Consider the following 12,014-nt stretch of genomic DNA (forward strand, 5'->3'; position numbering starts at 1 on the left):
GGTTTCAGCACGGGAAGCCATTCTTCGAGACTCATGGCTCCTGGCCACATAGGGGCTGGTGAAAGAGCTGTATGCCAGCTTGCAGTGACTTCTGGACCACACGGACATTGCTGGAGGCGGTGACTCCGGGGCCTGTGCGGGGCCTGAGGACGGAGCCGCTCGCCCACGAGGGACAGGCTCAGGATAAACATCACATTGCCAACTGGGCTTTTTTTTTTTTTTTAAACTAATGTATTCAGTTTATTCTTCACTCATTAAAAAAAAACAAAACAAAACAAAACAAAACATACGCTTAGCTTTGCAATCATAAAATAAAAAGGCCTTAATAAGTGAGGCATCGGCTAGACGAGGAGGAGGTAGCTCGGGCGGGAACCTAGCAAGCGCTGCCGCCCAGGCCCGCAGCTGGGCGCCCTCGGGGCAGGACTGGAGGGCCTGCTGCGTGGCTGTGGCCACCCCCTGTCCACGGTGCGGTGCCCAGCCTCAGGTCCTGCTCCCGGCCTTTCCCCGAGGGAAAGCAGACACCTCCGCTCGGTGCCCTCACTTCTTGGTTGAACACGGGCGGCCTCCACGTGGCAGCCTTGGCGAGCAGCCGGGCCGGCGGGCGGCCGTGGCGTGGCTACTTCTGGTCGGCGATGTGCTGCAGGCAGAGCTGCATGTAGGAGTTCTTGTTGCGGATCTCCAGCACAGCGTCCCGAACCAGCTCAATGAACATCTGGGGCCACAGCCTCTGCAGGGCCTCAGTCTTCATGTTGATGTCCGTGGCTTCCTTCACCAGGTCCTCCACGTACATCTGGCAGAATCTCTTTTTATCCTTGATCTCCTGTTCCAAAGGAGAGCGTGCCTTAGCGGCCATTTCACCATCCCAAGGCAATGCAGTAAGAGGCTGGCCAGAGAAACCTGGAACCGTTCTCACGCCGTTCTTACGGCACTTTACTGCCCTGTCCACTGCGCCTCTCCTGCCTGACCATCGGTCTCTGAGGCCCCTCGGCTCAGGAGAACCGGTGCCCTGTGGCTCCTGGCTATGGTGCCACCCTTTCTCACAGGTGTGGGTTAGCACTGTGAATGTTCACAGCCAGATTCTACCCTGTGGCACAGGACAGCAAATCTCAGAGCAGCAGCACACCAACATCGGGCTAGACCACAGCACAAGGCTGGAGCAGAGGGTACCCAGGCCAGACCACTAGCCCCATGGAACAGGGGCTCGGTGGGCCGGCCTGTATCCCCAGCTATACCCATACCCCAAGCGTCCCCAGCTTCTCCTGTACCCTCAGCTTCTCCAGGCCCCCAGCTTCTCCTGTACCCCCAGCTTCTCCTGTACCCCCAGCTTCTCCATGCCCCCAGCTTCTCCTGTACCCCCAGCTTCTCCTGTACCCCCAGCTTCTCCATGCCCCCAGCTTCTCCATGCCCCCAGCTTCTCCTGTACCCCCAGCTTCTCCTGCACCCCCAGCTTCTCCTGCACCCCCAACTTCTCCTGTACCCCCAGCTTCTCCTGTACCCCCAGCTTCTCCTGTACCCCCAGCTTCTCCATGTCCCCAGCTTCTCCTGTACCCCCAGCTTCTCCTGTACCCCCAGCTTCTCCTGTACCCCCAGCTTCTCCATGCCCCCAGCTTCTCCTGTACCCCCAGCTTCTCCATGCCCCCAGCTTCTCCATGCCCCCAGCTTCTCCATGCCCCCAGCTTCTCCTGTACCCCCAGCTTCTCCTGTACCCCCAGCTTCTCCAGGCCCCCAGCTTCTCCATGCCCCAGCTTCTCTGCACCTCTAGCTTCTCCGTGTAGAACTCCCTGGTGGTGTAGTTGAGTGTGGCACGGTTTGTGTTTTCCCCCATGAGTCTCTTGCTTTCGCTGTTCTCTTCTGGGAGCACGCATGGCTTCTTCCCCTTGGTATCCAGCAGGTAACGGAAGTGCTTTCTCCTGGACAGAAGGGGGCCCATCCGGGTCAGTACGCGGTCAAGGCCGGAAGCCTCCCACAGTGGAACATGGCAGCTGGCCCAAAGGACACAGCACATATGGCCTTCCTTCTTCCTCAAAGCCGGCAGTCCAGGACAGGTATTGTCTAGCTTTTGTCTCCCACTCATTCATGTCCACTCCACACTCCAGTCATACTGAAATACTTGCAATTCCCCGTGTCCTGGCCCCGAGGCCCAAGCCCCTCCACTCTGAGGCCCTGGTCTACCTGGCTCCCATGCCCGGCCCCAGCACCTGAAGCATCCACACAGGCCGGGCTGAGCCCGGGTGGGAGTGTGAGATGCTGACCTAAGGGCACCTGTCATCCAGAGAACCCAACACCCACTGACTGACCTGGCATCGCCCAGGATGGAGATGAGGCGGTACTGTGGCAACTCAGAAGATGCCACGTGTGCCAGGATCCCAAAGAGCCGCTCAGCCATCACCATGTCATTCTGTGTCACCTGAGGAGACAGGTGGTCAAGGAAGGCAAGGGGGGGGGTTCCAACCAGCATTGCACCCTGGATGTGGGGACACCACTGTCCTCCCAGAACCCAGCTACTGGGGTGTGACCCAGAAGACAGGCAGCGCACCCCAGAGCTGTGTGTGAACGTCTGTTGGGGCTGTGTGGACAGCCAGCACCATGTCACTCTCTGTTCCATGGGGACACTACACTCACCATCCACCCACACTCTGGCCACAGGACACGCTGTCCACCCACACTCAGGCTGCAGGAGGCACCACCTACCCAGCATTTCTTCCCATGACCAACTAATAGACACAGTGCATCCGCAGGCTCACTCCTGAGTGAAGTCCAGCGTGGAGGGCACACCTGTAATCTCAGCACTTGGGAAGGCTGAGGCAGGAGGATCTTGAGTTTGGGAGGTGTTTTTGGCTGTCATGACGCGCATCGAGTGCCAAGGCCCAGGGAAGTCACTTAAATCTGATGATATGCAGTGGGACCATGCAATAGAGGTCCAGAAATGCTGTCACAGCTGAATGGTGGACCTTTAGAAGCTCAAACCTTTTTCTCTTTGACAGTACAGGCTTCATGCTTGTAGGGCAGGCACTCTGCCATATGAACTACACTTCCGGCCTATTTTGCTTTTATTTTATTTATTTATTTATTTATTTATTTATTTTGCCAGTCCTGGGCTTGAGCTCAGGGCCTGAGCACTGTCCTTGGACTTTCTCAAGGCTTAGAGCTCTACCACTTGAGCCTCAGCACCACTGCTGGCTTTTTTTGTATGTATGTGGTACCAAGGAATCGAACCCGGGTCTTCGTGCATGCTAGGCAAGCACTTTAACCACTAGGCCAAACTCCCGGCCCCTATTTTGCTTTTATTATAGTTCTGACAGGGTCTCAATTTTTGCCTGGGCCCTGGACTGTAATCCTCCTATCTGAGGCTTCCTGTGTAGCTTGTTGAGATGGGGCCGTGTTAACGATTTTCCAGGATTGCTTTCAAACCAGGATCCCCCTCCTTCTGCCTCCTAAGCAGCTGGAATTGCAGGCATGTACTGCCACACCCAGGCCCCTAGATTCATTCTCAAGGTTCACTGGAACACGAGGCACGGTTCATGAACACCTCTGGCAGCTATTTGGTCAAATGCAGCCCCTAGTGGCCAGTGCCTGCCACTGCTCCATCTTTTCTCCTGGTAGAATTCTGCCTCAGGAACTAGCATCTCTTACACAGATGAGTAGATGTACTTCATTACTTCAGGGTAGCAAATGCCCCTGAAAAGACTATGCTAATATTTCAACCAGAACAAATCACACTGGCTCTTTCTGACCCTTTTCTATTATTATTATTGATATATGGTTTTTTTTGCAGGTCCTGGGGCTTGAACTCAGGGTCTAGGCACTGTCCTTGAGCTTCTTTTGCTCAAGGCTAACATTCTACGGCTTGAGCCACAGAGCCACTTCTGGCTTTTATTTGAAGTGTGATCTTCCGATCTGAGCTTCTTGAGTAGCTATGATTACAGGCCTGAGACACTGGCACCTGGTTCCCTTTTCTACTTTCTGTAACTGCACTATTCTTTCTTTGCAAAATTCTCTTCAGCCAGGTAAACAAGGATTTGGGCTAACAGGCTCACTGTTTGGCATTAAACAGATAAAAGATGGGCAGGGGGAGGGGAAGAGGAGGGCACTTATCTGGACCTTGAGTTTTCCTCTTCCTTTATTGAGATTGAGTAATTACATAATCATTCTTATGTGCATACTATGTGGTCATCATTGTGATTTACAAAGATTATGACAAAAAATACAAAGGCCTGCCCTTGAAGTTTTTGTGGCTTTGTTTTGGGGTAGTATTTCTTTTTTGCCAATCCTGGGGCTTGAACTCAGGACCTAAGCACTGTCCTTGGGCTTTCTCAACTGTCCTTGAATTTTAATCAAGATCTTTTTAAAGGAAGTTTCTCAGAAGTGTTTTCGTGTATACTTGAGATTTCAAATCATTTGTTCTGGAATTTAGTTTTCACCTACCTCTGTCCCGTTGATTTTCTGCATACCAAAATGGCTCAGGCGGAATAGCACGTAGTATTTCCAGAGGGTAAAATTGACCACAGGGTTGCCCTGCGGGTCAATGGTCAGCTGGTCGATGCGCCGAAGCTGGGCCAGAGCATTAAACTGCTGCAACATTACCAGATTGGTTTCCTTGAACTTCAGGTGCTGTGGGGAGGGAACCCAGAGCAGATGAGATTGCTTGGTGCAGCCTCTTAAGAGCACTAAGTCCCCTCTCCTGAAGATCTGTGAGCCTCGGGCCTCTGTCGAGCTCCTGACAGTGGGCTCAGCCTTCAATGCAGCCAAGACCTTGTTGGCGGCAATGGCTGACCAGGCCCTGCCGCGTTCTGCACAATTTGGAGGAATTTAGGCTCTTCGGTGACTCTATAAGCCTGGAAATGAAACCTCCGGAATGTTGTGGCATTCCGTGCTCCAGGGCAGACCCAGTTTGAATCCTCACTCCTAGAATCTTGCCATCGTCTCACACTGCATAGGCTAGCTGGATTTGTTACAGCAAAGTCAAACCACCAAAGCAAACTGTGTCTGCTTCTACCTGGTTTCTTCAGAGAGACTCAAGTAGAAAAAAAAATACCATAGAAAGGGAAACACTTCACTAACAAAGAAAGATGACCACAACAACGCAAGAGAGACCTCGTCACATGTATCCAAGTTCTGAGCTGGCTCTTGGTGGCTCACGCCTGTCATCCCAGACACTTAGCAGGCTGAGATCTGAGGATCAGGGTTTGATGTCAGTCCGGGCAGAAAAGTCTCTAAGACTTTAACTGGGTAACAAGTTGAATTGGAGATGGGGTTCAAGTGGCAGGGTGCCAGCTTTGAGAAAGAAGCCAAATGCAAGCAAGAGGCCCTGAGTTCAAGCCCCAGTACCAGCATGCACACACACACACACACACACACACACACACACACACACACACACACACACACAACCAGTTTCTGCAAATGCATATTAATAAAACAGCACTGTGACTGGTGAAGGCAAACTTCCCAAAGTAATTTTAATGAGCACTAAAATTCTTTTCATCGTGATTAGGGTCTGCTATGAATCCTACCGTCAATGGCCACCCCCACCCCCTGGCTACAGCATAGGGCTGGGATTCTGCTGGGGTCTCCAAGAGAAAAACCTCTATAAAAGCCTCTGAGCCTCAGCCCGGATCTTAGCATGTGAGGACCGTAACTTCCCACATTCACACAAAACTGCAAGGGGGCATGTATGACTGCTAGTTTACATCCCAGCTCCAGAACATCCACAGAGAAGCTTGATCCCCCACCAGACAGACGTTACGTCACTATGGCAGACGAAGGGGATCCACAGGACAGGGGACCGTCCTGCAGCGAGGCTTACCAGGGGGTTGGGGAACTTGGCCTTCAGTTTGGGCAGCACCTGAACGATCTCATCGAATTCGATGAAGGTAAAGGAGATGGTGGTGACAGCTCCCACTGTCTGCAGGCTCCAGTTCCGGTCCAGTGACTCCAGGGCGCCTGAGCCGTACAGGGACAGTGTGTCTCCATCTATCTCAACCAGGTGTGTGTCTGCAACGGACAGGCCCTGCAGCACACTGCTGAGTCCCGAGTCCACGGACCTGGAGAGCCAGGGGAGTTTCCTGAGTGATGAAGTAACACTAGACAGGCGGGCTGTCCATCTCCAGAGCACCTTACACTAATTTTCCAGACTGTCTTGAAGTGTTGCATGACTCAACTCAGACTTCGATGACAAGTAGAGACAGTACAAACAACTCAGAGGAAAAAAATTATAAAAACTGAGTTGTGATGAAGACTTAGCCAAGGTCACCCCCCCACCGACTTTATGACGTAAATCCAACTGTGATAAAAAGCCACGCCAAGAAATGCTGGAATGGAGGCAAACTTTGGGGAGGAGAGTAACAAGTGCATGCGTGGAGGCCACGTGCACACAGAGGCCCGCCTACCCCGTGTCCTCAGGAAGGACAGAGATGAGGCCACCGCTGCCGCTGCCGCCGCCACCCCCGTCCAGCGGGATCTGGCAGGGATCCTGGGGTGGGGAGTCCGACCCCCTCGTGTCCTGGCTGGCAATGCGCTGCTGCTGCAGGCCCCACTTCCTGGCGACGTTGTGAATCGTCAACCTTTTCTTCTCCTGGAAGAGGCAGGAAGAACAGGATGCAAATGTTGAGAACATTTGAGGCGCATATTGTTTACACCATCTTCTAATGTTTTTTAAAAAGATTCTTACAAGCTGCTATGTGTGCATTCAAGTATCTTAGTAAGGACCTACTGTCCCAAAGGAAAAAAATTATACATGAATAGTTACTTCTTATTAAAAATGATTTACCACCCTCTCAAGAGTGAGCATTTACTACCTGACGTGTTAATTTCACAGAGCTTTATATGCTTCTATCTTTAAGCAGAACAGTGAGTCCTATTCTAATTGTTCTGATCCATAATGACAACAACTATAGTGGGAAAATCTTGGGGTGGTGGGTGGGAAACAGGGAGCCATCTGTGTTTCAGGTTCCATGACATAAACTGCCGGGCCTTCAAATGAAGCACAGACACTACCCCGACCTCTGAAAGAAACTGTGTGAGGATGAAGGGTTGCTTGATCCTTAGCTCCATTCTAGAATAGAAATTAATTCTGACCTCCAGTGATGTGTCAGGGCAGTGTACCCCAAGCTTGAAGGGGTCTCACCTGACCCACAGGGCTGCACGCCTCACCTCATCCCTAGGTGGGGATCAAGTCCTGGCAGGCCTGACTAGAATGGTAATAGGAATGGAAAAGATAGAACAAAAGGTTTAAAAAAACAATATCCAAATGACACTGGTGACTCACGCCTGTCCTCCCAGCTACTCAGGAGGCTGAGATCTCAGGACCATGGTTTGAAGCCAGCCAGGGCAAGAACGTCCATGAGACTCCATCTCAAATTAACCAGCAAAATTGGTGGATTGGAGGTGTGGCTTGGATTTTCCCATGGAGAATCAGCTGGGTGGAATATGAGCTCTGGTGTGTATTTTATCATATATATCCTAAGTACAGGTGTATTTCCACACAGCAACTATCTGTAATTACATACTTGTGTGATAGAAATGAAAGAGATGGACCTGGTTCCAGGTCATCCTAGCTATTAATTGTAGTTGAAGGCCAGCCTGGGCAGAGAAGTTCCAATTAAGAAGCAAAATGGCAGGCCGGAGACATGACTCAAGTGGAAAGTGTGCCAGCTATGAATTAAGAATGCCAGGTGAGTGTATAAGGCTCTCAGTTCAAGCCTCAGGACTGGTATAAAAATAAGAAAGAGACCAGCATCCTGGGAGACTGGCTGGTGGCTTAGTGCAGGGGAGTATGCAAGCATACTTCAATGGGGGAGTGTGCACATACAGTGCCGGGAGTGCACTCACACTCGGTGGAGGAGAGCATGCGCACACACTTAGAGCAGGGAAGGTGTACACACATGCCCCAGAGCCCCAGGAACTACCTTCAGCAAGGACTGTTTATGGCTCTCACGCTTCTTCTCCTCTTCTTTCTTGGCCACAACAGACGCCATGCGCCTTTCTTCTTCCTACAAAAAGGTTTAGGAGGATTACAAAGGGCCGCCATCTGGGTCTCTGGTGACTTGGCCTGGGCATCACCATCTACCTGACAGGCAGCGAGGTCTTGGCCTTTCTTCTCCTAACTCTCACCAACCTCTCCTCTCTTCTCAACGCTGAGCAGCTGCGCACAGCAGGCAGCAAACAGAGTGAAAGGCCAGCCAGTTTGTTTAATTTTTCTTGGCACAAAATTTTCCTTGTAATTTTGTCAATCATACTTCAATTAAACTGGGGTTCATAAAACTTTAAAAACCAGTCATACCCTGGTGTGTTAATTCAAACCAGACAATTACCATGTATTACTCTATCAGGATGTATTCCAAACCAAGTTTCTTCTCTAAAGAAGAAACTCATGTTTTTGTTTTTTTTTTTTAAATTGGTGTTCTGGGGTTTGAACTCACAGCCTCCTCCTTGTGAGGCAGGTGCTCTACTATGAGAACCACCCTACACCTATTTTTGCATTCTTTTTGGAATAGGGCCTCAAATACATGCATGAGCAGCTCGGGTAGCAATCGTTCTATTTGTACTTCCAGCAAAGCTGGAATGATAAACTAGTGCCATCGTGCCTGGCTTTTCACTGATTGCTGCCCTCAAACTGTGATCCTTCTCATTTGTGCTTCCAGAGGTGGCTAGGATTACAGCTGAGAGTCACCATGCCCACTGAGAAATGTCAAATAGTAGAGTAAATTATAACCATCAAACTCTACATTCCTGACTCAAAAAGTTGCAGGTACTGAAAAGGATGTCATAAACTCGAGAAAAACAAGTTCTTTTTAACATATACTCCTGAAAATATCTTTATAGAAAATTGGGGGGGGGGGGTAACCCATTAGAGTTAAGTAACCAAGTGGAACTCTTAAAAATGAGAACGACAGGGAATGCAACGACATTCACTAGAGGGCGCTCAATCCAAGATCACGCTGCAGAACTGCAAACCAGGGAGCTGTGCTTTCACAGCCCTCGCCCACTAGGACCGGCAGCCAGCTCCAGCACACGTTGAGCATACATACAATATACATATATGTACTAGATACACACATATGTACTAGAATCGTAAGGAATCTGGTCCACTGCATAGGCTACTGGAGACAAAGTTTAAAGAATTTCATTAAAAAAATCACATAAACATAAGCTATCTCAGAGTGAAAAGAGGAGGCAGCAAGCAGTTACTAGAAGGTTCTTGTAACTCCTCAACATGTCCTGTCACAACTGGAGACAAAGACCAGAACTGCAGCTGTGTCCTGCTAGAAATGGAAGTTTTTGCTTTTTCATTTAGGAAAATTTCATTAGAGGAAAATTTACCTCTAAAGAGATGAGGAAGGCGGAATTAAGAGTTTAGTTATTATCTGCTGTAGAATTCAGTCATTATAAAAGGAATCAAATTCAATGTGACATTTGGTGCACTTGAGTTGCCTTTTACAATAAGGAAAATAAATATTCTTAAAATCTGTAAGTTACAAGGATAGGTTTTAAATTAGAAATTTAGTTACTGTTTTCTGGCATCACAAAGGTGGCCTGCTCACTCTAATTGTTTTGTTCAATAAATGCTGAACCATAAAGTGTAATCTATTGGGGTAGGAACATTTACCCAGAAGCACCTTCCCACGGGCAGGGCCAGCCCCTTTGCCTGTGGATGCGCTGGCAGGCTGCTTGTTCCCATGGCACTGGAGCTCAAGCTGTCCACATACTTCCTAGGTGATTTCATAAGATTTTCTAAAAGAACTCCAACTTATACTAGAGGCAGTGGGCTCTAAAAGGAAACCTAAACCTTGGAAAATTGGATTTGCAACAAGCCAATTTAAATATGGAGTGTCTTAAGCAATTTTTAGACCTGATACCTAGACTATTCCAGTTATTATAGAATTGCTAAATTCAGACATAAAAGCCCTAATTGTGAAGATAAGCTATAAATCTGTTGGTAAGAAGAAAAAAAAAAACCTGTAGAATTCTGGCACCTTCATGAGTCCAATTCTGGGACCAAAGCCATGTTTCCCAATATAGTACATGGAAGGGAGGGGAGGGGAAGGGAAAGGAGGGGAGAGGTGGGGGAGGGGTCAATCTGGTATCAGAAATGCTGTCTTTCTCCTTCCTTTATATCCAATTCAGAAGGAACTTCAAGTTAATTAAGCAGTGCAATGATTTCATACACTTAATAACCTAGATTATACTTTGTAGCAGACTATGGCTCTACCACAGTGCACATATCACATGGAAGAATTCTATTCCAAAATAAATAATAGCCTACTATGGGCAACCATTTCTTATGCAGCATTTTGAGTTAACTGGCAATGTGCTTTTAACACTGAACTTCTGAACAGATGTATATAAGGAGCCATTGTTCTCCTTCGATAGACAGAATATCAAAGCACACTTAAACACCAGGGGCCTTGTGTTCTAGAAAAGACTGCCAGTACTTTTGGGGAACCTAGTTGCCTCATTTTGCTAGCTCAGGAATGTCTGGGTCACACACGGGGCAAGGTGGGGTGCGGAGGTCTCACGGCGGCGAGAGCACCTTCATCCCCTGCTGGGCTCCTGATTTCTTCAGCAAGGGAGGAGCATTTCCACAGTCTGGGTGGCCAGGGATTCCCGAGGTGGAATGTGTCAGCCACAAACAGGTTCCGTGACCCGAGGAACTTCAGAGGGGAGGCGAGGAGGAGAAGCATGCCTTGACCAGCACGAACTAGTCCTATGTGCCGCGGCATGAGTGGTTTTGTCAGCAGTGATCTGTTGCCTATCTTGGAGGGCTAAGACTAAAACAAGTTCATGCAAAGAAAGTGGACGGTGGGTTGGGGTGCAAACTCAAACACTGGTTCTTTCTCAGCATGGAGGGACCTCTGTGGCCTGGTCCCCCCGTGGGGCTCAGGGTCTCTGTCAACATGTCTTTGCATCTTCTCTAGAAATGCCCCAGGCTGCCCTGCTCCCAAATCTGACCACAGGAGTTGCAGGACCCCTTTCTTCATAGAGGAGCTGCGTTGAAGGCATTCTAACATTGGACCAGCTCAGCACAGCTGCTCAAGTGGAGCTCGTCACTTCGAGCAGCGCCTCTGGGCTGTGACCAGAGTCTACACAGCTAGGGTTCTACCACTCCGAGCTACAGCACGACTGCGATCCTCAGATCTCAGCCTCCTGAGTACCTAGGATTACAGGCCTGAGCCACCAGCACCTGGCTGTCTCTCTTTTAGCTTATTAGATTCTTGTTTTTCTAGGAAAGTGATACACATTCTTTCTGCCAAGAGCCATAGAGTCAATGCTTAGCTTTTGTGGGTCACATGGTCTCTTTTGCTTTTTTAAAAATAATGCTACAAATTTCTGTTTAAAACCCCATTGATAGCCTGACAGCTACTTAAACGGGTGTCAGGTGGACGTGTCCTGTGAGTGGAGGCTGCCATGCCAGCCCTGCACTACTGAACAGCAGGAAACCCACACTGCACTCGGCTTACTCAAAGTGACAACATAATGCCACTGTCTGGCTTAAATTCTGAGACTTCTCTGGGTCTCTGAATCATGGAACCATTACACCTCTTGTGTCCGTTCTCTGCTATGGCCCTGTAACAGGCACAAGGATGCCCATTGGAAAACACCAGTCAGGAAGTGATTTGTTTTTAGTGAATGCACAGTGCCTCCTAGTGGCCAGTTCATGAAGTGCACACACCAAAGGAGGCAAGAGCTCAAGTGCTGAGTATATTCCATTTGTCCCCTGTGTGGTGAGGATGGGCTCGTCACATCACAGTTCTGGCTCTCTGCTAGCTTACACCATGCCCAGATACAACTTCCGTAGTTCACACAATGATCTGAGGTCTGGCCAAATAAACCAGTCTACTGTCTGCCAGTGTCTATAAGTAATCTTTTATTAGAAGAAAGCATGGTTATTTATCTATAAATGGCTCACAGATGCTACAGCCCCCATGCACTTGGGTCCCCTGCACATAAACCTCGCTGCCTGCTGCCTGGGACAGGCCTGGGTTCAACCCTGCCAGGCTTCATGTTCATCTCAC

At 49.3% G+C, this 12,014-nt stretch overlaps 1 protein-coding gene across 4 annotated transcripts in view; it reads right to left on the reverse strand.

Annotated features, from left to right (window-relative positions):
• Window positions 1–267: 267 nt before the first annotated feature.
• Lrrc49 (leucine rich repeat containing 49) overlaps window positions 268–12,014 on the reverse strand; it is a 37,346-nt gene continuing 25,599 nt past the window's right edge. For all 4 annotated transcript variants that reach the window (XM_090321787.1, XM_090321789.1, XM_090321788.1 and 1 more), the window contains 7 exons: window positions 7,908–7,991; window positions 6,390–6,574; window positions 5,807–6,044; window positions 4,426–4,611; window positions 2,298–2,407; window positions 1,757–1,910; window positions 268–820 (listed from right to left, as the gene is read on the reverse strand). In XM_090321787.1, coding sequence (XP_090177913.1) covers window positions 617–820; window positions 1,757–1,910; window positions 2,298–2,407; window positions 4,426–4,611; window positions 5,807–6,044; window positions 6,390–6,574; window positions 7,908–7,991 — 1,161 coding nt within the window. In that variant the 3' untranslated portion in view covers window positions 268–616. The remainder of the gene's footprint in view (window positions 821–1,756; window positions 1,911–2,297; window positions 2,408–4,425; window positions 4,612–5,806; window positions 6,045–6,389; window positions 6,575–7,907; window positions 7,992–12,014) is intronic.

The sequence above is a fragment of the Megascapheus bottae genome, chromosome 30, assembly GCF_031878675.1.
Source record: "Megascapheus bottae isolate mThoBot1 chromosome 30, mThoBot2.hap1, whole genome shotgun sequence".
Classification (NCBI taxonomy): Eukaryota; Metazoa; Chordata; class Mammalia; order Rodentia; family Geomyidae; genus Megascapheus; species Megascapheus bottae.